The 25,678-nt window shown below is 45.6% G+C and overlaps 6 protein-coding genes across 7 annotated transcripts in view; 5 read left to right on the top strand and 1 right to left on the bottom strand.

The window, feature by feature from the left end:
• Positions 1–1,525: 1,525 nt before the first annotated feature.
• Positions 1,526–10,135, top strand: LOC6592891 (putative phosphatidate phosphatase). Of its 2 annotated transcripts, none has more exons than XM_002018174.2 (6): positions 1,526–1,869; positions 6,950–7,101; positions 7,580–7,798; positions 8,595–8,774; positions 8,841–9,017; positions 9,712–10,135. In XM_002018174.2, exons 1-6 carry the CDS (start codon positions 1,572–1,574, stop codon positions 9,841–9,843), a joined length of 1,158 nt encoding a protein of 385 aa, XP_002018210.2. In that variant the 5' UTR covers positions 1,526–1,571; the 3' UTR covers positions 9,844–10,135. The 2 variants fall into 2 exon arrangements, with proteins under 2 accessions (XP_002018210.2, XP_026841229.1); XM_026985428.1 differs by lacking the exon at positions 9,712–10,135 and adding an exon at positions 9,149–9,292.
• Positions 10,136–11,055: 920 nt separating this feature from the next.
• LOC6592890 (dolichyl-diphosphooligosaccharide--protein glycosyltransferase subunit 4) lies at positions 11,056–11,334 on the top strand. Its single transcript, XM_002018173.2, has 2 exons — positions 11,056–11,163; positions 11,231–11,334. The coding sequence occupies exons 1-2, from the start codon at positions 11,063–11,065 to the stop codon at positions 11,250–11,252; spliced, it is 123 nt and encodes a 40-aa protein (XP_002018209.1). The 5' UTR covers positions 11,056–11,062; the 3' UTR covers positions 11,253–11,334.
• LOC6592889 (protein lethal(2)k10201) lies at positions 11,203–12,014 on the bottom strand. Its single transcript, XM_002018172.2, has one exon. It carries the CDS (start codon positions 12,012–12,014, stop codon positions 11,331–11,333), a length of 684 nt encoding a protein of 227 aa, XP_002018208.1. The 3' UTR covers positions 11,203–11,330.
• Positions 12,015–12,565: 551 nt separating this feature from the next.
• On the top strand, positions 12,566–14,879 carry LOC6592888 (nucleolar GTP-binding protein 1). The gene is made up of 3 exons (XM_002018171.2): positions 12,566–12,649; positions 12,779–13,053; positions 13,122–14,879. The coding sequence occupies exons 1-3, from the start codon at positions 12,602–12,604 to the stop codon at positions 14,758–14,760; spliced, it is 1,962 nt and encodes a 653-aa protein (XP_002018207.1). The 5' UTR covers positions 12,566–12,601; the 3' UTR covers positions 14,761–14,879.
• A 136-nt stretch (positions 14,880–15,015) lies between these two features.
• Positions 15,016–15,696, top strand: LOC6592887 (dynein light chain 1, axonemal). The gene is made up of 3 exons (XM_002018170.2): positions 15,016–15,167; positions 15,227–15,338; positions 15,395–15,696. The coding sequence occupies exons 1-3, from the start codon at positions 15,016–15,018 to the stop codon at positions 15,692–15,694; spliced, it is 564 nt and encodes a 187-aa protein (XP_002018206.1). The 3' UTR covers positions 15,695–15,696.
• Positions 15,697–17,429: 1,733 nt separating this feature from the next.
• Positions 17,430–25,678, top strand: part of LOC6592886 (PHD finger protein rhinoceros) — a 68,186-nt gene continuing 59,937 nt past the window's right edge. The window contains exon 1 of the mRNA XM_026985735.1: positions 17,430–17,484. The gene's annotated coding sequence lies outside the window, so the exon portion shown is untranslated. The remainder of the gene's footprint in view (positions 17,485–25,678) is intronic.

Consider the following 25,678-nt stretch of genomic DNA (forward strand, 5'->3'; position numbering starts at 1 on the left):
TCTTTTACTATAAACACATGTTAAACCCTTTTTCCATTAAATCATGACTAAATCGTAACCAACTTACACAACAATAATTCAAAGTAAATTAGTTTGTCATAAACACATTTTGTGACATTTTATGATACAGCTATCAAACCCCTCCCCGCTTTTTGATATCATAAACGCCCGCGATAAGATATGGAGAAGATTTGCCGAAATAAAAGCAAGATTAATCGTGCATTTATGGGTCAACAATTTCAAAGGGGGTCCACTGCAACGCCTCTGTGCCATCTGCAGGGTATTTTTAGCCCCGACTAATGGGAATTTTTTATTTCCGGGAGTTGACAATTAAAGAAAATAATCGCAAACAGAACAATCTCAAGTGCGTGGAGGCACGCACCCGACCAGGTCAGATGTTATCGGAGTTTAAACGAGTATTCTTCACCTGCTGTTGTTGTTGTTGTATTTTAATTAAGATGCTGCTTTGTCATTCCCCCCAGAGGGAAAACATTCATCAGGGGATCTGAAGCAGCCAACCAGTTGACTCTAGTGCGGGGCATCCATAAAAGAGTGCTCCAGAAGGCACCAAAGTGGGCAGAAGTCCTCTTTGCTATCTATAAATAGTCGTTGTCTGATCGAATGGAGGATTGCCATGGCTCTGGCTGCCTTGGCCCGGCCATAATCGAAGCTGACAACTTCGATTTCCATCGCCTCCTCTCACCAATGAGTGGGCTCTTGCTCCTTCTGAACGGATCGTGCACAGTGGAGCATTGCATTGCTGAGAATCTGACAGACGTTTGCCACTTGGGGTTTTGTCAAATTAAGGGGCCTTGTTGAACCTGAAGCAGTTGGCGTGCCCCTAGTTGGTCATTACAACGCCCCGTTGATGGCCGAGTTGATTGCGCAAAATTATAGAAATTCACGAGGTTCTAGAAGAGAACGAAAGAATGGCAGTTCATGCTGTAGAGTGCCTACAGTGGATGCTCTATTGAATGGATACCCAAGGTTCCAGGAATACTCGTAACGAGATGTTCGAGGAAAGGAGTGGAGGAATCTCAAGTCTTAAATTGAATAAAAATTGAAAGTTGATTGCTCGTTTGAATAGACGTCACTTAACCCGTCTGAGAACTCGCCTGTTTTTTCCAGTCGAGTGTTAATAAATCGTAAAGTTCTTCAATCAAGATTTACACACACATGCATACACATGTACATGTGTATGAATCAGAGTGGGGAAAAGGGAAAAGGAAGAATCGTCACAGCTGTCTGTTTTATCGTTAGGGAATCCGCGCCGCCGCATTACTCACGCAATGCCCCCTCTTCCGTCTCGTCTTTACCATTATTCAACATTTTATTATTTACTCATAATACATTTATCTCTATCTTTCCACATGATCCGTGCCAGAGGCTGGCTATGACGTGAGTTCGGAATTTCTACCTTCGCCCGAGAGAGTCAAGTCGAAAGCGCCTTAAGCTCAAGTTCACTGCCAGCAAGCGGCAAAAAGCGCGAACGCGAGAGAGATAAAGAAACGAGAAAAGCTTGGGGCAAGCAAGCTTTTGCATCAACTGTTTTTACACCCAAAAGCACCAAAATGAGTAACGAATCTTCCGTTAGCGAGACAACACCGCTCCGGCGGCCGCCCAGTCAATTGAGTGCCGATACAGAAGCTAACGTGGCCGACACCAGACAGTCGACGGTTTCGGTTGTTAACAACAATAATCATAGCAACAATAACAACCACTACAGCAACTTGGTCGAGGTGCGTCTCCAGGAGGCAGAAGAGAACCAGCAGCAGCAGCAGCAGCAACAGCAAGAGCAACGCGAAAACATGGACACAAATAAGAGAATCTTGTGCCGCGTGGGTCTGGACATTTTAATTTTACTCTGCGGTAAGCTTGTAGCAGTAGCATAATCCACCTGATCCCACATGTACACAATGTATGTATCACATTTCGACTTGATTGCCCTGAAATTCAATGGGAACGTCTTCAAGTAAATACGGAATGTTTATTTGCTGCCGCAATGTTTATTTTTCTTTCGTTTCGTTTAGTTTTCGTGTTCTCTTGATGTGTATGTAATTGAGCGCAAAAGCTCTCTTCGGCAAAGCAATGCTCTCCTCGCTCTTTTGAACTGCCGTCTCGTGCGGCAATTTTTGTTTTTGTTGTTCGATTTCTTTACATAATTTATAGATTAGCAGTTAAAAATGTGACTCAATATTAATGCGTATTCAACCGCATGTTTAGTAAATATCTATCTTTTTCTGTATTTAAATCATTTGTCACGTCAAACGCAACAATTTTTATTGCTGACTTATGTTTCATTTCCCTGTTTGCACACCGCTGAAGAGCTTCACCTACCTTTTGTTTAAACAAAGCGCAAGTAAACTGTGTCAGCCAAAAGGTGGACAACCTGCAGTGGGGCTGTCTCTTGGTCCGGGGGAGGGGAGCTGGGAGCTCTGTGGCGGAAACGCTGGCGGAGGAGTTGTTGTGCATTTCACAATCAGCAGTTCTCTTCAGCTCAAACATTATCAGCATTTTGTGTTTTAAAATCTAAAAGAAAACGAATATAAAAGACTCGATTTTGGGGCCACGAAGATGTAGACACCCTGCCCATCAATCGTTTCGGATAAATATAAGATGTAGCTTCAGAAGTTACGCCAAATCTGCTGATCAGGAATATACATACATACTCCATGGTCTAAGTATAAGAGTGGCTTGCACTCCACGATTACGGGGTATAAAAAGCAACGACAGCAATGAAAATAAGAGGCAAGAGCCAGAGCTATCAATAGCTTGCATTGTACCGCAACCGGTTTGACTGAGAGCTTACCTGAGAACACGTTCGACCGTCCGTTCGCTCTCCTGATTACCTCCAAGGCGGGGTGGTGGATGGATGATTCACCGCTTACCCAAAACAGATCTGTAGACTTTTGCAGTTGGCACTACATCACATACAAAGTCAGTCGCCATATTTGTCTAACTGATATGCAGCATACACACGAGTACGAGTTGTCGATCGTTCCAATCAGCCATAGACCTCGGCCCGAATTTATGGCCTTATTGTGTTAACCAACCGATCGTGCCCCTGCGTGACACATGTGGCAGGTAGCAGCAAAACTTTCGCAAAGCTTGACTCATAATAAGAGCCTTTAAGAGATCCCGTGAATAAATCCAGGTCCCCAAATGAATCATCCGCATAAGTATTTTGCTCATAAAACAAAAGGAGACGGGGACAATAAAGCCTTCTCTGGGCTATCAAAATAGATTACCCAAAAAAAGTGCAAACACGAATACGAATAGATAAGCTCCAGACAACCGGGGCAATAGCGTCCATGATTTCGTTTCGTTTATAGCATTTTTTTTTTTTTTTTTTTTTGGAGTCTCGTAATCTGAAAAACTCTTGCCGTGCGCATATTGAATTAATCTATAATCGAAAATTCAATTTCCGTTATCGATTTGTTAACTTAAAAGCTAATGGAAAACCTCCGACAAGAGTTCTTAAAATAAATTAATAGAAACCATGGAAACAGTCAACAAACAACAAACACGATACACGATACACGATACACGAAACACTTTGATTCGTTTTGGTTTCCAAATAAATTCCAATTAGTTTAATCTGTTACAAAATACCAAAATATCTGGCCGAAAGTATGCCGGACTGCATTTTGTGGGCCATTTGGAAATCTGGTTTTTAGTGGGTCGACGAAGATGCTTTTCTATCTTCTGTCGTCGAATGATCTTCGGGTGTAAATTGATTCTGACGCTGATAAAGTGATCCGAGACATAGGGAGAGTGTCGGTGGCACTTAGCAAAACAATCCCCAACCACAACCACAACCTCAACCTCAAGACGAACCAAACCCAAAGCGACGACTCCCTTTGACGTTAATTGAATGCGAACGAGCGGTGGCACACACTTTTCCCGTCTCCACCACCTTTCTCCCGGGGGTTGGGGGAGTCATTAAACCCATAAAATATACAGAAATCCATTTTGGGGGTCGTCTATGCCTCTCAGCCGCTTCAATAATTTATTGAGCGTGATTGTGTGGTTCGGTGGGGAAAATTCCTTCATTTCATTTGACCAAAAACTAAGTAGAAAGAATAATATTTATGCAAGGCATTTTGGGCTGCATTTTAGGCATGAGGCAATTGTTGTTTCATTGTTGGTGTTTACCTTCCATGCAACAACAAACAGACACGCACGGATACAGATACAGATGCAGATGCAGGGCAACAATAGATGCACCACAGCACCGATTTAGAGATACAAAAATATCGGATGATGTTGATTTTTCATTGGTTTTTTCGCTACAGTTTTCTTGGACAGAAAAGTAATGAACATTTAATTGCCAGCAAGCCCATGGCCGACCCATGACTCATGGCCTGTCAGAGAAGGGCACTGTCTTCTGTACCTGTGCAGCGGGTGCAGCGGGGGTGCGGGTGTATGGATGTGCCCTGGGAAAACGAGTGTTCCTGGTAATTCCAAAAAACTGCATTGATAGCCAACGGTGTGGCAGTCATGCGGGAAATCGTCTGCAGAACCCAAATCAATATTTCTCATACCTGTCGTCTGTCGGCCTGGGTTCGGGGCTCTGGCTTCTTGATCGATCAGAAGTTATTGTTTCTGCTGAAGGAATAATCATATTTCTTGGAGCTTCTTTCATTGTCCTTTACCCGCCCAATCGAATCAATTAAGGCGGGTAGGGCATGATTCTGAGGTCTGTTGTCCGTCATCTTGAAGCCAATCCGCTGGCCCAGAGTATGCTGTTAGTTTGTCTTCTTTTTTTGCATTAATTGTCTTTAATTTGACTTCCGTCATGTCTAATTAGTCCGACGACTGTGGCAAGTGCAAGTCAGACGCTTTAATTAGACATTTGTCCCCGCTATTGGGGGTCAGATTTGGAGTGGAAAGTGAAAATCGGAGTGGGCGGAGAAGGAGCCACATGCTCAGTCTGATAAGACTCTCGTCAGTGGGTAAACATTTGGCAACTTGAAAGCAAAGTGTGCGGCAAAGCAGCATCTTAAAGATACACAAATGGGGGGCGGCGTACGACGGTGGCTCCTTACATGAAGATGGATGCCGCCATGGGATGGGATGGGAAAGGGGTGGTGCGGCGGGGTTCTAAGCAGGCGGCAAAATGATCTTTTGGTGAAGATTATCCCAAATCTGGATGGGGCTGAGTGGGGCTCAGCTCTACCTCTTTGTTTAACAAACAATTTGTTTATGCCTTGCTCTTATATGTGCTTATATATTTGTTGCTATTGTTGGTTCAATTAGACGGTAAATGTTGTGTGTTGTGTGCTGTGTGCTTTGGCTGTGGCGGCGTCTTTATTATTGAAATGAACTTGACACCAAATGGACAGCAGCGTACCGTTTGTTTGCTATCAAAATGCGGCCTAGGTGAGTTACAATTCGGTTGAATGCAACACACGGGACGCCTCGCATGGTTTCCACTCCACGAATTAAATTAAGCATTTCCGCTGGAGGTGGAAGAGTCACCACCAGCAGGGGAATGAACATGACTGGAAAGGGAGCAGAGTGGGCCCCCCCTATAATCATTTTTAAACGTTTTATGTCACCCTCATAAAAAATGAAGAACGAGAGAAAAAGCATCAACCAAACTATTCTCTAGAGTTTTTCTCTTCCATTTCACACAATTTTCCATAGTTTTACCCCATTTCTCCTTTTTGAAGAATGGTTTTATCAACGGTGCACTGGTTAATCCAGATTATGGAGATGTATCTGGGAAATATCGGCCAGACACTTTCGTTTTCTATGCCGCAAAAGTCATAAAAACATTTTAGTGCTACCGGGTGGCAAGAGCACAGGATTACAGACAGCGAAAGAGATAGGGAGAGAGCATTCCCTCTGGCCAACAATGGGCCACTTGCTGTGTGTAATATGACGCTAATCTCTGCAATAATCCATCCGTATATTGTAATATTCCCAGCAGCAGAAGCAACAGCAACAGAACCATCCCAGAGATCGTTAAATATCTTCAGACAATGCGCCTGATCTAGATTTAGGGACCTGATGATGCAGCTGCAGGCTGAAGAATGGGAAGAAAGACTGCGACAGGGACAGGGACAGGGGGTCATTGTGTCACCCACCTTTGTTGCCTCTTCGATTGGGTTCGGTTCGGGGGTTTTGGACCACAAAGATCGGCATGGCGAAAAGAGAAGAAACCAATTAAAAAAAAAAAGAGAGAGGGGACAAGTTGTCGTCTGCCTCAAGTGCTGGTGGCCAAAGCGTCGCCAACTCTGCACTCGAGATGTCTCCCGACTGCAATTGCAACTGCAACTGCAGTCCATTCCTCCTGGCACTCCATGCCACTCTATGGTTCTGTTTCTCTGCCTAATGAGCACTCGGCGGGACCAAGAACTTTCTCATTTTCCATGCCTCAGTGACTTATGCCAGGGAGGATGAAGCAGAGCAGACCCGAGCAGAGCATTGCTCGTGGCAGGTAGCATGTTGCATGCATCATTAAGAGCTGGAACTAGAGCAACCACAACTACAGCTCCTAATGCAATTTTAATGTAGCTCTCCACCCAAAACGTAAAACAAACATAGAGCAGGGACTCCACTGAGCTGAACGTCTAATCAATCCATCAATCGGGCCCCTCCATCTCCATCTCCGTTGGCCATTTGTCAGCTTGCACGACTCACAATTTGTATGCCCCGTTGATGAGTTATTATTAATGGCAACGAATTTTTAATTGGACAACCGAAGAACCCCAAACATAACTCCTCCCTTTCAATAGTTTATGATCCACATTAAAACCCCACGCACGTTCGGGCTGTCAATCGAGGAGGGGACTCTTCGTTATCAATAGCTTAGGACATATCAGCCATAAGGCAGCTGTCAGCAGGGCCCCCCGCCATAGATATGTGACACCCGACGATGACCTACTAAATATTGATAAATTGATAAATATTCTCTACTACTATATTTTTCTTACGCTTTCAGTTGGCTTTCCCATTCTATTGTTTTTCCTGCTGGGAGATCCCTACAAGCGAGGTTTCTTCTGCGACGATGAATCGCTCAAGCACCCGTTCCACGACTCCACAGTGCGAAACTGGATGTTGTACTTCATTGGAGTGGTGATACCCGTTGGTGTGGTAAGTCGAGGAAACCCAATTGTGGGGGGAGTGAGAGTTAGAGTGGGAGTTGGATGGAGTGGAAATTGTGTCAAGCAGCTATCAGAGATACTTGAGCGAATATTGCGCCATCATTTCAAGTTCAGTTGTCAGCAGTGGAATGGATCTGATGCAAGAACCCCGCGCCATCTGGATAGATGGATAGACGGGCGTCTGTTTACTGTCCACATGTCAGCAATTAAAACTAGAGCAACATGTGTCTGGCCCTAATGCGACTAGATACGGGTCACAGCCCATTCCATGCCAGACGCCATAAATATTTGCATGCGCGCATTTTAATGATTTCCAGAAAACCAAAAAAACAAAGAAAGGGTTTTACGAGGTGTTAACAGGAAACTCTGACAACTGAAAGACCCTCACTCCCACTCCCATTCCCACTCCCATCTTGTTTCTCAATAGTTTCTCACTACCATCAATCTTTCTCTTTCTCTGTATCTAGATCCTCACGGTTGAGGTACTGATATCGCGGTGCAAGGCGAAGCGGGACAATGGCAATGCCACCAGTCGGCGGTATGTCTTCATGAAGTACGAGCTGCCCGACTGGCTGATCGAGTGCTACAAGAAGGTCGGCATCTACGGCTTTGGGGCCGCCGTCAGTCAGCTAACGACGGACATAGCCAAGTACTCCATCGGTCGACTGCGTCCACACTTCATTGCGGTAAGTCGCGTTCTTTCTGGAATTGGAATGGGTTAGCAATTGGTTAGCAATTTTGACATTGCCAATTAATTTTAATCTGCCACATGTGCGACACTCTGACGGGGGGACAACGAAGACAGATTCAATCTCGAGTGCTGGGGACAAAGTCAAAAAGACTCTAAAGATGTGGCGGGGGCAAGGGTTATTAATAGACTGGTCCAAAAGGGGAGTGACTGCAGTTGGTGTGACAAAACTCCAAATGGAATACATACTCTATCAAAGGAGCAGTTCGAAAACGTTAAAAAGGAAAGAGAGATATCTTGAGGGATCTTCGAGTGCAACTCCAAATGAAATACCCTCTCGAAAGCTGAGAGTATCTTCAGGGTATTTCCAATTCAACTTCAACTCCAATTCAATATTGAATCTGCCATTCCCAGTGGTTTTGTTTATTTATGATATTTTGACTGCTTGTCAGGCTATTTCATAAACATTTCTCTTGCGGCAAGTGGCTTGTTAGCTTATCGTTGGGATCGTTTTGGGGGGATCGGATCGAGGGTGCTCTGGTCGGGCTTGGTCTGGTCCCCCCTTCTAAGAGGAGTCGCACAGAGCCGCCCTATTGTTTAGTGAAGTGCGGCAACAGTTGAGCAGCAAAATGCAATGCAGATGCAGCTGTTGGCTCATTTCCATCTCTAATTTGCAGCACATGTGGCAGAGATCCATCCGCAGGGGAAGTCTCTCACAAAGACAAATACTCCACCCATAAGCAGCTTAAGTCGGTGTCAAACTCGTACTCATTTCCGTTGCGATTCGATTACAGGTGTGCCAGCCCATCCTCGCAGACGGTACCACATGCAACGATGCCCAGAATGCCGGCAAATACATCCAGGAGTTTACTTGCCAGGGACTCGGCTCGTCGGCGCGCATGCTCAAAGAGATGCGCCTCTCGTTCCCCAGCGGACACTCCAGCTTTACCTTCTTTGCCATGGTCTACATGGCGGTAAGTTGTCTTTCTTCTTGGCTTTGTCCTCTAGGCCTCATCCTCTTCTCTCCTTTCCACTTGCAGCTGTATCTGCAGGCACGCATGACCTGGCACGGCTCCAAGCTGCTGCGTCACCTTCTCCAGTTTGTGTTCATCATGATTGCATGGTATACGGCTCTGAGCCGCGTCTCGGACTACAAGCATCACTGGTCCGATGTGCTGGCCGGAGCCCTGATTGGCTCCACGTGTGCCTTAGTTGTGGTAAGTAAATGATATTCTTGTGTCCCTTCCCCCACCACCTCAAAAACCCACGGCATGATCCCAGTGAGGGTGATAGTTCACCTCGTTCTTTGGGTAGATTCATTGATGCATCACTTCCATCATCTTTTTAGAGCTACTGTTTGCCCAAGAATTGGTTCGATTGGCATACAGTGTGGCCCTCCAAGGGCAAGGAACAGTAAGACAGAGAGACATCCTACCACTTGCTCGGACATTGTAACGAAGAATTGCAATTAAACCATCACAAATCCAGCATACCCCCGACTATTCATTATCCTCTGGTGGTGGCTATTGGCACTTTAATTGGTGAACGGGAAACATTTTCCAAATTGGCATAACTCAACACCTTCCCGGGGTCATGCGATTGCGTGTGGTTCTGCTGGCAATCAATCCAATCGATGGCACGAAACCGCTTTCGGGTTGACTTTTAATATCCCATCCAATGCAAGCACCAGCTGTGGCATGCAGCTGTCCGGCTGTAATTTCACGCTTCATCAGAGGGGGGGATAAATCGAGCTATGGAGGGAAAAGCGCCCACATTCCATAACGATTCAATTAAACAGATAAGAAGGAAGGAAGCAAAGGCTTTAGAATCATCGCATACTTTTAGGAGCATTTATTTATTAGAAATTCCGTTATTGCAACATGAAGTTTATTTAATTTCCTTTACTTGCAGGCCAACTACGTCTCGGACCTGTTCCAGACGTCCAGCACGAAGCCTTACCTGCCTCGGACCGCCCAAGATATGGGTGCCACGACAATAACAACGCAGTCGCCGCCGCTGGGGATCACCGTGACGACGAATTAACCCCCAGTGGAGGTCCACAACTACCACAAATTCCATATGCTGTAGCTGAAACAGGGATCTGATTTCGCGCATGCTTTTTAGAAAGATGACGAAGCCAAGCTTTCGTGTTTTAATTTATTCTTGAGTTTGCATTTTATGTAGTACCGTGAGAGTTACGTTGCAAGTGCACTTAAATGTCTTCCCCGGAAGGTTGATTTTAATCTTAAGTTAGCGCAATGGAAAGATATCTTTGTGATGATATTTATTGTATTATTCGCTAAGGAATTTTAATACAAATTAGTCTTAAATACGACATAAACTAATTTCACAAACAAGTGACCTTCTGTGGAGCAGCACAAAAGAGTGACTCAAAATGCGAAAAGTATTACTTTAAATTAGGACTAAGAATTCAATGCATAAAGTATTTTATTTATTTGTAAGATGACCATGAAAAAAAAACAATAAATTAGACTATTACTTGAAACTTTTTAAATATCTAATTGCGGGCAGCTGCGAACGTTTTCCAGCACTAATTTGTAATGTGGCAGCAGTCGATAGTATCGAAAGCCAAACAGTTTTCTTCGAATCGGTTTTTGGATCTCGTTTTCGAGACACAATCCAATAAAACGGAGTCTTTACAATTATTCGGTCATGTAGAAAATTGATTCATCAATTGGATAAAATTATGGGTTTAGCTCTGAGGGTTCTAGCTAGCTAGTAATATCAAATGGAATATCAACATCGAGGAATTTGATTGATGCTCATGGACAGAGAATGATTAACCCATTGTCGACTACTGGGTATTCAAATACTCCCAACGAAATAATAAATATTGCTGAATTTTACAGTTTATTGAAAGATTTAATTTAATATTTGTCATTTAATAGGAAGGATAGGATGGATCTACAAGAAGAATTTACAAACAGTTTTATTTGTAGTTGTTCAAGTTTATTAGAGGGGGTTACGTGGGCTAAGTGTGTTTTTCATCGTCCGATAAATCCAATACAAAACCCGGCCTCTTCGCTCGTTTTTCGCCGACAAAAAGGTAAAAACTAACTTAAATAAACCAAATTTCTTGTATTAACTAGTGAATAGTGATAGCCACGACCCCTTGCAACATATTTACCAAAAGACTTTCTCGTGAATTTATCAAATTAGATGTTTCCGCATCCATGACGTGTCACTGTTGATAGGCGTTCTCATCAATTTTCGTGTTTACAACATTTCTTTCAGAATCAAAATGATTACCGACGTGCAATTGGCGATTTTCTCCAACGTTCTGGGAGTGTTTCTGTTTCTCCTGGTGGTGGCTTATCACTACATCAACGCCAACACGGGAAAGTAAGTGTTAATTAAAGGAAATCAAAGAACATGCCGGCATCAACAATAAATTCAATTTTATTTTCAGGTCTAGCCCAAAGGCGAAATGATCGATCATGTTCACGGAAATTACCTATACTTTTATCTTATAATGCTGCTTCATTCGCAAAATAAATAGTTATGTAAATCTAATCCAGGATGTCGTCGATGGCGTCCTTCATGTCCTGCACGTCCTCCAGGGTGTCGCCGGACTGCCTCTCCTTTCGCGTGTTGAACGTACGCATCGTGTGGTGGCCGAAACAGAAGGCTTTGATGTATGGCACAGTCTTTCGCGCTTCCGGCACCTCGTCCACCTCCATGGAGGCGTCGCTCTTCTTGCCACTGCCACTGCCCTTGGGCTTGGTCTTGCCGTGGTCCTGGTCGAATCGATAGTTGGCCGGAAACTTGTGCGTCGTGATGCAGTGGTCCTTGCGCTGTCGCGGCGTGTGGAATTTGGTGCCGCACTCCTCCAGGTAGCAGGCGAACATGGGCTTATCGCCGCGTTCCACGCTGGCAGCAAAGTAGAAATCGTGCTGCTCGGTGATGTGGAGATCCAACAGGTGGGCGGTAGGCAGTGTCCGTCGGCACTCGGCACATAGATAGGATTGTGTGCTGTTTATGTAGTTGTTGTTGTTGCTGCTGCTGTTGCCAGTAGCTTCCTTTGCGTCGATAATGTCATCCGCGTCAACGAGAACTCCCAGCTTCTTGAATGGCGGTAGAACAGGTGAAGGTGGCACCGCCGGCTTCATAAATCCCGCAGCAGGCAGTTCACTGAGCATTTGCAGGATTTGTTCGCTTGTGAAAAAAGAAGACGATGCTGCTTCCGAATCCATTTTGTTTGTGTTTTGAATTTGGCAATGCATGTTTCCACTGACATGCATTTCGGACTTTTTTTTCTTTTTTTTTTTTTTGGTTGCAACTATACATTTTTTTAAATGATTTATTTATGATCAGAAGTATAGAAAATATATATTTTTAATATTAATGTTTTGAATTTGACAATGCATGTTTCCACTGACATGCATTTCGGATTTTTTTTTGTTCTGCTTTTTTGTTTGACCATTTTCGCGAAAACCTCTTTTTACGCCACTGCAATATAAGCAAATGCTTAAAATAAACGCTTGAATTAGAAAATAGATTCACTAATCGGATAAAATTATGTGGGCATGGCTAAATGCTCTATATAGTTAGTAATATTCCACGGAATATAAAAATCGAGAAATATGTATGATGAAACTTGAATTCGTTAGTATATATACGGTATATTTAGGTATATTTCTGAGGTTCGGTCGGTATCTTTTAACGATAAATCCACGGTCACTCTTTCTCTCATCAACTGCAGGCACCGCGTGGTGTTTTTGCTTGAGATTCGCGTTTATTTTCCTTTTTTACGCGTGGAAAATAAATAAAACCATACAAAATGAGTTTGTACAACTTTAAGAAGATAATGGTGGTTCCGCCAGCCAAGGTAAGTGAGGATGCAGCCTTCTTTTGTTGTTATGTCCAGCGCAGCACCCCCGTGGGATGCGACCTAACCTCACCGAATGTGTTTACAAATGCGCAACAAGTAAATAATGGTATAATGTTCCCCATTTAGGACTTTATCGACATTATGCTGTCGAAGACACAGCGCAAGACGCCCACTGTGGTCCATAAGGGCTACAAAATCTCGAGGATTCGAGCGTTTTATACGCGGAAGGTGAAGTACACGCAACAGAATTTCCATGACCGTCTGTCGCAGATCATACAGGACTTCCCCAAGCTGGACGATGTGCATCCCTTCTATGCGGATCTGATGAACGTTCTGTACGACAAGGACCATTACAAACTGGCTTTGGGCCAGCTCAACACAGCCAGGCATTTGGTTGACACGTAAGTACCATATTAAGTCCCCGTTCTAATGGAACTCATTATAACATTGCATGAAACTTCCTCCTTAGCGTGGCCAAGGACTATGTGCGTCTGCTGAAGTACGGCGACTCGCTGTATCGCTGCAAGCAGCTGAAGAAGGCTGCTCTTGGTCGCATGGCCACCATTCTGAAGCGTCAGGCGTCCAACCTCCAGTACCTGGAGCAGGTCCGTCAGCATTTGTCGCGTATGCCCACGATTGATCCCTACTCGCGGACGATCATCATCTGCGGCTTCCCCAACGTGGGCAAGTCCTCGTTCATCAACAAGATCACACGCGCCGACGTCGAGGTGCAGCCGTATGCGTTCACCACCAAGTCCCTGTACGTGGGCCACACAGACTACAAATACCTGCGCTGGCAGGTGATCGACACGCCCGGAATTCTGGACCATCCGCTCGAGGAGCGTAACGTCATCGAGATGCAGGCCATTACGGCGCTAGCCCATTTGAGGGCCTGTGTGCTGTACTTCATGGACATTTCGGAACAGTGCGGACACTCGCTGGAGGAGCAGGTGGCGCTGTTCGAAAGCATCAAGCCCTTGTTCACCAACAAGCCCTTGATTCTGGCCATTAATAAGGTCGACATTCTGATGCCAGAGGATCTGCCCAAGGAGCGGCAGGAGATAATCACAAAGCTGCAGGAAGACAAGAACGTTCCGGTCATACTGATGTCCACTGTCCAAGAGACGGGCGTCATGGAGGTCAAGACCGAGGCCTGCGAGCGTCTACTATCCTATCGTGTGGACCAGAAGATGCGCACCAAGAAGGTGGACAACATTCTCAATCGCCTGCACGTGGCCATGCCTGCGCCGCGCGACGAGAAGGTGCGAGCTCCCTGCATTCCCGAGCAGGCTCTGACCCGCCTTGAAAAGAACGCCGAGAAGGCGGAGCGCAAGCGTAAGCTGGAGAAGGAGATCGAAGAGGAGATGGGCGACGACTACACGCTCGACCTGAAGAAGAACTACAGCGAGATCCCCGAGGAGGAGCGCTACGATGTGATACCCGAGTTCTGGCAGGGTCGCAACATTGCCGACTACATCGATCCCGACATCTTCGAGAAGCTGGAGGAACTGGAGCGCGAGGAGGGCTTACGGGAGGAGAGCGGCATCTACGCCGTACCAGACATGTCCATGGACGAGACCCTCAAGGAGATCCGCGAAATGGCCAAGCAGATCCGCGGCAAGCGTTTCGAGCTGCGCGACGAGAAGCGTCTCACTGCCAGAAAGAACAAGCCGATCATCCCACGCAACAAGCAGCCCAAGGTTCGTGACCGTTCCGTCAACAAACTGGTGCAGACCATGGAGGGCCTGGGCGTGGACATGTCCGGCAGCAAGACAGCCAACTTTACCAAATCTGTGGTGGATCTGCGTCGCGGCGTTGTGGCCGTTGGCTCCAAGAAGAACCCCAAGGTGCCGCTGCTCGACAAGGAGGAATCGGCGATTGTCAAATCGACCGGCCTGCCCCTGAAACGTGCTCCGACGCGCGACACCCTGGGCATCAAGAACCTGGCTATCCGCAAGAAGGCTCAGTTGAAGGCCAGACACGACATTGCCAAGAAGGTCACCAAGGGATGGGGACTCAAGGGCGAGGCAGATCGCTTCATTGGCACCAAGAAGCCGCGCCATCTCTTTTCCGGCAAGCGTGGCACGGGCAAGACCGACCGTCGTTAAGCGATTATCCCATTGCTGGATGATCCAGCCTGGCGTACAAACTCCTCTTCTGTATAAACTAATGAATGTATCGTAATAATCACGTATCCTTCAAATACACGATTGTATTTCCCCCAACACTTCATTGAGTAAATTTTGTAGGGTATGTGGAAACCTTTCTCGTTTCCCCTGGCAACTAAATAGATTGTTTATTTGCCAAAATTTCCTATTCCACTCGGTGGAAAAGTGAAAATCTGTAAGGTGTAGGATCAAACCATGTCCAAAGCAACAACAATTAAGGAGGCTCTGAAGCGCTGGGAGGACCGTGAGCAGCAGAATTCCCTCACCGCCAAGGACATTGACTTGCAGTTCCAGTGGCCGCCCATCGAGAAAATGGACGCCACCCTGGGCACCCTGGTGCAGTGCGAGTGAGATTAGATTGGACATAGGAACTATTGGAATATTACGAAACGTATCTGTTTTCCAGGCGCATTAGCATGTCCACGAATATGATTGAGAAGATCTTTGGTTTGTCCGGGATGAAGTGCCTCAAAGTGTTGTCGCTGTCCCGCAATTATATCAAGCAAATATCGGGTCTGGTAGGTGAAACTTGAATCTATTACTTATGTATACACATGTACCCTCAACATTCAAGGAAGCCGTGGCCGAGACCCTGGAGGAGCTCTGGCTCAGCTACAATCTGATAGAGAAAATCAAGGGTCTCACCACGCTCAAGTGCCTGAAGGTGCTCTATATAAGCAACAATTTGATCAAGGATTGGTCCGAGTTCAATCGCCTGGCCGAAATAGAGTCGCTGGAGGATCTGGTTGTCGTGGGCAATCCCCTCTCCGAGGGTCTGGACGATCCCTCGTGGCGGGCGGAGTGCATCAAACGACTGCCTACCATACGGAAACTGGATGGCGAGCCCGTCGTCAACGAGGAGCCCCAGCTATAATGGAATCCGCTTTGGGGAATAAACTAAACTATTTCTGTCAGTGTCTGTTAATGAAAATGAATTTTTAACAGGGGAAAAACTGTAGTAGCGCTGCGTCAAATGCCAGAACTCGTTGGTGGTGCGCTGGGCGGCACTGCAGTGTAACTGACCTATTGGCCAACTTTTTGGGCCGTCTCTGTTAACGGCAGTGCTCTGTTAGCCGCCAGTTTCAAGGCTGCCCTGTTCTGCTCTTAGCAGCGGCATTCTCCAGTTTCAGCCACACGTGGCGGCATTCTTCGGTGTACGGGGCTCAGTCGCAGTCGCAGTCTGGACGCGTTCGCAGCTCCAACGCTGCCAGCTAACGTTAAAGGTTCTTATCTAGTAGAAGCTCGGTAGAAACGAATCCTATGATATCTGTAGCGGGCAATTAGACGATTGTCGCACGTTGTAATTGCCAATTGCCCTCCAAGAAGCCTCCAAAAGGAAAGTTGGTCGAATGACACCTCATCCGGTTACGGTGCATAAACGTGATGATGGGCTCCGTGGCAATGTGGATGTTGTATGTTGTATTCGTATTCCCTGGATAGTCGGCAGAGAGCCCGCCATTACCAAAACTGAGCCAGACCGTTACTGTGCCGTGTCCCTTCCCCTTTGTGTCCCTCTGTGTGTGTGTGTGTGTGTGTGGGCCTCCATTTTTAGAACACTCCTTGGATCCTTTACCCCAGAGACTGGCTGGAACTCTCGGGCAACATGTGCTTAGGAAGTGCGGCATATTTCCTTATAGTTTTTATGGTTTCTTTAAATAAACGCATAAAAAGCAGATCCCCTCTCCCCCCACGCACGCTGCGCGCCATGCATGCGGTTGCCTATAATAACATAAGCAAACGTTTTGCATATTCCCTCTGTATCTTAGTGTGTATGTGGGTGGGCTGATGTGTGCAAAATCTGAAGTTAGATTTTTACGCTTGGGTGGCGGAAGCAGGACCCATAAAACGCTCGCCGCACACACCCACGAATAAACTACTACAGGACTACTTAGCAACAAGCTCGTAAACAGTTTGCGGCACACATTCCCAGTGCCACAACACACACACACATAACCTCATGCGTATGACTGAAAACAGATGCTGATGCTCCCCCCAGTGTGCGGGGGCGGTTGGCTTCAAATATGCAACAGCATCATATAAATAAGAGACTTAAGGCTAGCCAGATTGGATAAAGGTTGCTCGTAATGCAGTTGCTGTTAACATTGACCTAATGCCAGAGCGTAACAGAGCACTGTTAACGCGAACAGCGAGAGAGTGACAATAACAGCAGAGACAAAGGTGAGGTGAGGCATTCCCTGGTCTTTGCGTAACATATTTCTCTCTGTTGGTGCCGTTTTGCCTGCACAGAGCAGCACAACGGTAACGAAATATGCTACTATCCTGCGAGTGCTGCCTGCGAATGCCTCAGACACCTAGCAGAGACAGACAGTAGTACTGGGCGCATAGCATGCTTCTGCTTTCTGCTGGATCTGGCGTGTTCAGTGTTTGGCGAGCTTTCAGACACGACGCAGGCTCCCCCCATAAATTCCACCGTGAAAAAAGACAACCATGTGTATGTGTTTGAGTGTTTGAGTGTGTGAGTTTGTGTCTGTGTGGCAGAGAGAGAGAGTTCATCAAAGATTCAACAACCTGCCCGACAACAACAACAAAAAATAGTTGAATAAATATATAAGAAAATCAAAATAAAATAAAAAAGTTTAATCAAAATTCTTAATAAATAGCCTAAAGGTGGAAAAGCGTATTAAAAATGGCAGCAAAAAGAAGGTGAATATATGAAAAACAATAAAATTTTTGCGATGAAACAATTAACGGCATAAAAATTGACCAAAGCAGAATAATACTAGTGAAAGGAAAGCAACAGCCATACAGAGCTCCTCTGTCGCCACACCACCGTCTCGGGGTGGAGTATTTTCCGGAGTATTCCCCGAATGTGCCATGCCACTTTGGCTCGTTTGAAATAGTCCCCGAGTGTCCCGTCCCGTCCCGTCCCGTTCTGTCCCGTCCTGACTCTTTCGGAGTATTATGGTAGTACCCGAAATGTAACCGTAACAGGCACAGCCATGTTTTACTTTGAGCACCGCCATGCAAACGTATGTATGTATTTATTTATATGAGCATGTCTGTACATGGAGTTTGCGGCTCTTTTTAGCCCCTCTCAGACCGTGTCGTCAGCCCAGACTCAGCCTCTCAGCCGCTCAGCCTCTCTGCTTCATCTTTTTCGTTTTGTTTGCCTCGAGACATTTATTTGCTCTTTAACGTTTCAGCAGGCCCGTGTTTCGTTCCGGTATTCTTTCAGTCTCTCCTTTTCCTTTACGCACGCTGTTTCGTTCCCTGTATTCCAGCGGAGGTCCCATCTCCCTAGCACCAGGCACACTGGGGTCGAGCACCAGGCTCTGGCTCTGGCTCTGGCTCTGGCAAGGGGTGTGCTAATAATAAGGTATGTCAGCGGCCTCATCTTAAACGAATACACGGTGGCAGCTGCGATTTCAGAGCGATAGAGAGATGCGAGGAAGCTGGCAGCCCAATTATGCTACCTTTACCCTATTATGAATATACCTTGGACCTTGGGTTCTGGCATGTCATGCCGCAAAACAGTTAGTCCAACACTCGAAAGTCTCTCATTCTGGCCGCTGTGTTGCTTTCTGCCAAGTAAAATGCGATGGAGGGAAAATGTAATATAAATTCGCCCACACACACAGAGAAAGAGAGAGTGAGAGTGTCAGAAGGAGAGAGAAGGATGGTATATATGTACATTCAACAATTTGTTGAGCCCCAATGCCTTTTTTTGGTTTTTTTTTTGCTCCACCCACCACTTGGGGGAGTGCCAGGGATGCTGAGGCCAACGTCAACAAGTTGAAGCTGTTGCCGCTGCCCATCTCGGCCCTGTTCCTGTGTCTGTGTCTGTATGTGTGAGTGTGTGTTAGAGTCGGGCTGTGTGAGTGGTGGCGCCCCAAAGTATGTCCGATTTTTGGCAGCTCAGATAAATCATAAGCATAGACGGTCGGACTGTCGCCCGATAAGTACATTTCGATGTATCTCCAACAACAAAATTGATGCCACTCTCTCAGGGGCTAATTGAAAGATTTACCCCGAAAGGGATCCAACCCTGCAGGACCTCTTCTGGAATTAATCGGCAACTGAAAGATGGACTTAATTAGAATTAATGCACAATTAATTGTCAGCTACAGCCACCAGTAATCCTGCTACCACAAAACTATAAACAAAATCCAGTACGAATGTAGTTTATGCATATATATGGTGCGAATAGGTATACGTGTACAGATATATGTATGTACATGCAGATAAACAAATGTTTGGCCAGAGCATAAGCACAGCAGCAGGTCAATTGTTGGTCTTTGAAGTGAAATGTGATTAAGGTGTTTACACAAAGAATCACCTCAGATCGGGGCTAAGTACTACTCGCATTTACTTATCGAATACCCACTTGGCCCCAATTTGTCTCTCGAAAGAATGAAAAATAAATTTACCCACCCACACACACACACACATACACACACACACACAAAATGGAGCTTAAAAGGAATTAGAAGGATGAAAATAATAAATAAAGGCAATTCCGAATACGGTCGATTTCATTTTCCCATTTTCCCTTTTGTGGGGTGTACCTTCCCCTTTGTGGAAAAACTTCAATCGGAGTTCTCCCAGTTGCCATTACACGCATTTTTAATTTGCTTATTGAGCAAAGTCAAGCGAGTTTTTCCGGACTCCAGTCCACTTTAGGCTCCACTTTAAGCCTGTTTGGGACAGGCACTTCGTCTGGGCTAACCATTCATTTAATGCTTGGAGGGAATTCGTGTGGAGAATGACGAAGATGGACATGTCATGGGCAGCTTTTGGAATACTCCTTCTGGAGGGCTCCTTTTTTTTTGGGCTTACGGTATCTCTTTCTGGCACATCAATCTCCTCCGCATACGAATTCGTGTGTACATCCTAGCTGTTGGTAGTCGAAAAAACCACTTGCCGAGTGACTCGAAGCCAACATGTCGTATGGGTAACTTTCCACCAAAAAACCAAAAAATACTCGTACAAAAAAGAACTTGAAACTTTTTCCGATGGATTGGATGCTTAAGCTGGTTGGCTCGTTCATTATAAGCTGCTCGTTCTTTGTCCGTCCGTCTGTTCTTTTTTGCAGGAATTTTCCGGCTTCTCCTGCGTGCTAGGGTGTGTCTGTGAGTGGGTGTGGGTGTGTGCATGTGACATGTCTGACGTCTCATTTTCTGCCATATAAACCTGATGATGGTTTCGGTCCAGCACCAGACGGCAGGCGGTGCAAAACGGTGCAGGCGGCGGCATGCCTTAATTTGGCATTAGGGCGTTACAATGGAAACTCATTTGAAAGTTTTCTTTATGAAAATCTGTGCATAGGCACATCAGCATTTGGGCTTCCAAAATAAATATTTACGTGTGTGTGTGAATGCTGTGTGTGGTGTGTGTGCGTTTGATTCCGGCTGACGGCTGCTGCTGTTGTTTTGTGGGCCTTGAAGCTGGCGAACGCGCCTGACCGAGCAGCAATGCTCCTCAAATGTGGAGACGGTTTTTGTGTGTGGGAATACGGCAGATGTTTAACGGAGCGGCATATACGGAGCGGAATATGTATGTACATACACCCACACTGAGGCATGTATTTGGCAACATATTGTTGTGTTGGCAGGATAAATAATACATAAATATGTACATACACATATACATGCGATACAAAAACATATATCGAAATAAATCTGTATATGGCACCCGGCTTATGCGAATTTTCTGCTACTCGCGAGGAACTTCTTTCACGCACGAACAAAGGAGGACACCGGACGGACTCCTTAATCATCGATATATGTCGCAGCGCAATATATCAGAGGAAAGGGATGTGCCACTGCCACTGACACTGCCTCTACCTCTGCAGCATGCCACAGATTATATGTAGATTGAAAATATACAAGTTTCCCATTGATTTGCCAAGCAAGGCTTTGGGCCAAATGAAATATGAACAGCATTCCGGGATCTTGCCCACCTTCGGTCTAGTCTGGTCTCCCTCTGGCCTTATGCTGATTTTTAAAAAGTGCTTTTAAGCCGACATTGACATTTTCCATTTTCCCAGTGATTTGCAGGCGCATTTCGGCTGCCTAATTGATGAGAGCCAGTGGATGATGCTGATACCTTATGCAGGTTATGCAGGATATGCAGGCCATACAGGATATCGGTCAATAAATCATGGAGGACTTGCATATTAAATGCAAATTGCGGCAGGCCAATAAATCGCATGACCTGCATTGATCTTTGGCGCCCCCCACTGCAGCATTCTCCAGACAACTGCACAAAAAGCCGGAAAATGAGCGGAAAATTGTGCCACATTAAATTAGCCGACCGACAAGTAGCTCTCGTCCTCGGCTTCGGCTATGGCTACGGCTTCGGCCCTTGTCTTTGCCAACTATTTTTTTGTGTGTAATTCAATTGGCTCCGAGCAGGCTGGCAGACAAAATGCAATTAGCATTAACGGGGGAAAACCTCTCAAGGCCTCCGTCCCGCCCCACTTTTGCGGAGAAAGGAAGAGGGAAGGGCGTAAAATGTAGCCGCAATTTAAGCAAATATTTAATCAAACAAAAAGCCACAGCAAACACCCCGAGAAACGCTTAAATCAACATGAATTTAACTGCAGTTTAAAATGTGTTCGAACTAGAATTTTAATTAAACAAAATCAACAGAAAGGAAAGTGAAATTTCCACAATGAAAGTCAAATATGGAAAGAGTGGAGTGGACTAGATATTCATTTCTTGGACTTTTTGAATGGAGTAACATTTCCGGCCATCGAGAAAGGCTATTTCGAACAGGTAGAGAGAGGAAGAGTATTTGGATGAATACCAAAAATGAAGAATGAACAAGGAAAAAGAAAACATGGGAGCTTCGCCACTTCTTTGGGGCCTTTATCGTGGTCGTAGGACCTTTATGGAATTTATGGAAACTTGTACAATTTTGTGGCAATGGAAAGAGGGATGTTCTTAATTTTTATTTTATTAAATTTAGCAAAATTTCAATGAGTGGAGAATACCTTAGTATTAAATTCCGTAGGCATGCAAGGAATGCGCTTTTCATAAACTTTGGTCTTCTGAGGGGGCTGGCCTTGTTCTGAAGTTTTTTGGCCTCCAGCGGAAGTTACCGCAACGCAACACACAATTTAAGGTATGACCCAGTTGCAGGACATTGCCATCCAGGCAGTTTGATGCTTTCATCTGGGAAGAGCACTCAAGAATTCTCTGACGCGACCGCCAAAGTGCGAAGTGGAACCAGAACCAACCGCAGGAGCGATAGTGGAAATAGGTGTCCGACCAGGCTGTCCTTCCCGTCAGGATTCCATGTCATTAGGCATTCATAAAGGCATTCCCTCGTATTCTTTGCGTGTTTGCGGCTTAAAGAGTGCGCTCCAAGTGCTCCGTTCGAGTGCCGGACAGCATTCGCTGTTTAGGTAATTGCAGCAAGCACCGAGCACCTGAAATGGCCTCCCCTCCTGCTATGAATATGCATAAAGTAGTTGCCTCTTTAAAAGTGGATGCTGCTGCTCATTCTCGGCATTCTAAAGGCCAAATACACAGCCAGAGAGAGCGACAGAGTGGCCAACAGAATTCCTCACACATATGTACATACCTGCCAACCTGCCGCCGTGTGGCACATATGCGGAGACACAACAGGCCACAAAATGGTGTCCGAGTGTGGGGAGCGGGAGCGGATGGGTACGTGACGGCAGGTGACATTGACTAACATGCAACATGGGGGACTACATGCACACATGCAGCACAGAGGGGAAGAAGGAGACGCATGCTGGCCAACAATTTGTGGCAGTGAAATTTAGCACGAACAATTTAATTTCAATAAAAACGCAGCAGCAGCAACCAGCAACCAGCAACCAGCAGCGATAACATTCACACGACGCAAGATAAAACAAGTGCTCGTAAAACACACATGTTTGCCTCCCTTTTACTCTCCCTCACTCGCCCTCTCTCCCTACCTCTCTCTCTCTGACTGTGTGCGTGTATTACATGCATAAATGCAATTTAATTTAATTGCTCAACATTTTGAATGCGGACAGTTTAGTTGGGGATTGCCGTGTTGATTTAGCTGTTGATTTGCCTTGCCACACGCGCCACACGCTAATCTGCGGCGCGTAATTCAGGATTAAAATAATATTTAAAGGGATTTGCCCATTGTTTTTGACTCTCACACGGGTTTACCATTAGTCTTCTTTCATTTCCATTTCTATCTCTTAATAGTCGAAAAATGTCCCATAAGCGAAAGGATACCTTCGTTACCGCGAATGTTAATGTCTGTGGCCTTAGTAGAGACTATCTTTGGCATCTGCTGTCCCTGCTCCCTTATTAGTGGTCTTCCTTCATCGACAGCTCTCTTCCCTATTCCCTCAATAGTCGTTTAAGCCATCTCTAGTCAATGCAATTGACTGAAAAACATACATGGCAACGTACAAAACTGGGCAAAGAGGTGTGGAGTGAAATGTCTCTGATGGGAAACGCATGCTGCAAGGTTGCACCATGTTTGTGTTTGTGTTTGTGTTTGTGTTTCCCCTTTGTGCCAGTGTGTAGTGTGTGTGTGAGTGTGAGTGCTATGCATACGCCCGAGTTGTTGCTTGAATGTCAGTTTATATCTCAAGGATAAGCGGCACCCTCCCCTGGCTTGGGGTTAGCCAAGGGGTAACCAATGCTCTGACTTTTCCTCATTTTGGCCACACACATATGTAGATTACTTGTGTCGCTTTCACACATTACGTACACCATATGTACACATGCATATACAGAGCATGTATGTTCATGCGATTCTCGCGTGAGATTTGTGGCCCTTGGCATGTGGCTCTCCCTAATAAATGGCCACTTTAAAGTTTAAACAGAGGCAGGCAAGGGCAAGGAGCGGTGGAAAGTGAAAGCGCGAATATGAAGCACAGAAATTGGATTTTCATTGGGTTCACTTCTGCATTGGCCAGCAATTGGGGCTACCAGACTCTGGACGAAACCCCAATCGATATTTCCCTTTCCTTTCCTTTCCCTTCGATACGCATTTGTGATTGCCTTCGAGCAGAGTTGGCCACAACATCATTAATTTCCACTGAAAAAGTGTCAGATTCGCTCTCACCTGAAATGCGAATTCCCATTTGTCTTTTTTCACATGTCAACATGTCGTATATTAGAGCGGGGGCCAACATGAATTCAATCAATTGGAAAACTGAATTAGGTAATAATTTCCATTGCAAAAGGGATGTCCCTCTTTCGCTGTGTCTCTCATTCTCAAGGAAATATCGAAAAACTACACGGTAGCAACAGTGCCACTCCCTCTCTCTCTCATTCTCCAATTTACCGACACTTTTCTTTGAACAAGAAACATCTAGAAATGAGGCAAACATCTGTTCAAAATCATAATACCCATGCCAAAGGTATACAAATTGTTGGACGAACAAAGAATCGATTAGAATTGTAATTCCCGCAAATGGAATTGCGAAAGGAATTATGAAATTACTAAAAAAAGAGGGCGAACGTTTGGGAGGCGCAGCCACGGCTGCGTTTTTGGTTTATTCGTATCTCCAGAATTGTGGATGGATTATCAAAGGAGTGTGGATGCGAAATTTCGTTGCTCTAGCTCCTATAGTCTCTAAAAACTAGGCCACAAGACGGTCGGATGGTCAGTCAGACAAACAGACGTGGCTGGGGTCAGAAAGGCTTCTTTCACATCCACTTTCCCCAAAAATCTCTACACTCTTTTTGAGTGTTAAAGATTAGATATACAATTTATTAGAGCGCAATATCCTGTTCCATCAAGCCAAGAACAAATATTTTCCCTTGAATTTTAATGTAAATTCCAATGAACAATAAAATGCCAAACAGCAAATGCGATAAAATTGCAGTCCAGAAATGAATTTAAATTGAATAATGCATATTGCTTAGAAAATGCACCAGCTGAGAGTCAGTATCCTTCGGTGTGCTCTCAATTAGTGGCTGGTATTTTATCCCTCGAATGTTAACTGGTAGCTCGTCCCCAAAACCTGGCCAAAACCTACATGTCTCCACCCCACAATTTGGCCAAAAAAAAAACGAAGAAGAAGATGAAGAAGAATGTTGTTTACTCTCGGCTGAGTGAATATTTTGTGCGCAGTCAGCAGTCGACAACAAAGTGGGGGGCGTCATCGTCTCCTCCATGGATTCATTTTGGGGTCGTAATGAGCGTCCGTTAGCAGGAAGACGAGATAAACTTGTTGCAGCGATAAAAAGCCATAAATTTGCGAGTCTCGCGTGGGCATGTGGGTGTGTGGTGTGAGTGTGTCTGTGCCCCTGTATCTCTGTCTCAGTATCTGTATCGGTGAGAGCGTGTGCGAGCGCTCTAATTAATAGCATAACGGATGGGAAGCCACACACATACATAAGCTTCCCTCCTGCCACCATCTGCCACATGGCACTGCCTCTGGCCGTGTCCGCCGCTAAACGCCAGCAATTAAATTCTACTAAAAATGCGTGAGAAACTTTCCACACCAGATGTTGGCGTCTTTCCGCTCCTAGATGTTCTTCCTCCCCGTGCTGCCCGTGTTCCTCGTGTTTTTAGCCAAGTCAAAAACGATGTTAGCCATTACAACACAAATTTTTGGGGCTAATAAGTAACAGAACCCAGCAGAAACAGAACGGAGTAACTTTCTCTGGGCTATGCGAACCGAAGGAAAAGTTCAGCTGTTTTCCACTGTGGGGCCAAGGCCTGTGCACTCCAGTAGACCGAAAGGAGACCAGTGCCCGGTCAGGAGCAGGAGCAGGAGCTGGAGCGTAGCCGACGAGGAGGCCAATTGTGTAATGCATATTTGATTTGTATTTACGCTCTTTGCGTTCGCAAATCGATTGTCATTTGAGTGCTGCCACCCTGCCACACGCTGCCGCCCTACCGACCTGCATCCCTGGCCCCCCAGGCCCTT

This window comes from Drosophila persimilis, unplaced genomic scaffold (genome assembly GCF_003286085.1).
Source record: "Drosophila persimilis strain 14011-0111.01,24,50 unplaced genomic scaffold, DperRS2 tig00000002-arrow-pilon, whole genome shotgun sequence".
In the NCBI taxonomy this organism is placed as follows: domain Eukaryota; kingdom Metazoa; phylum Arthropoda; class Insecta; order Diptera; family Drosophilidae; genus Drosophila; species Drosophila persimilis.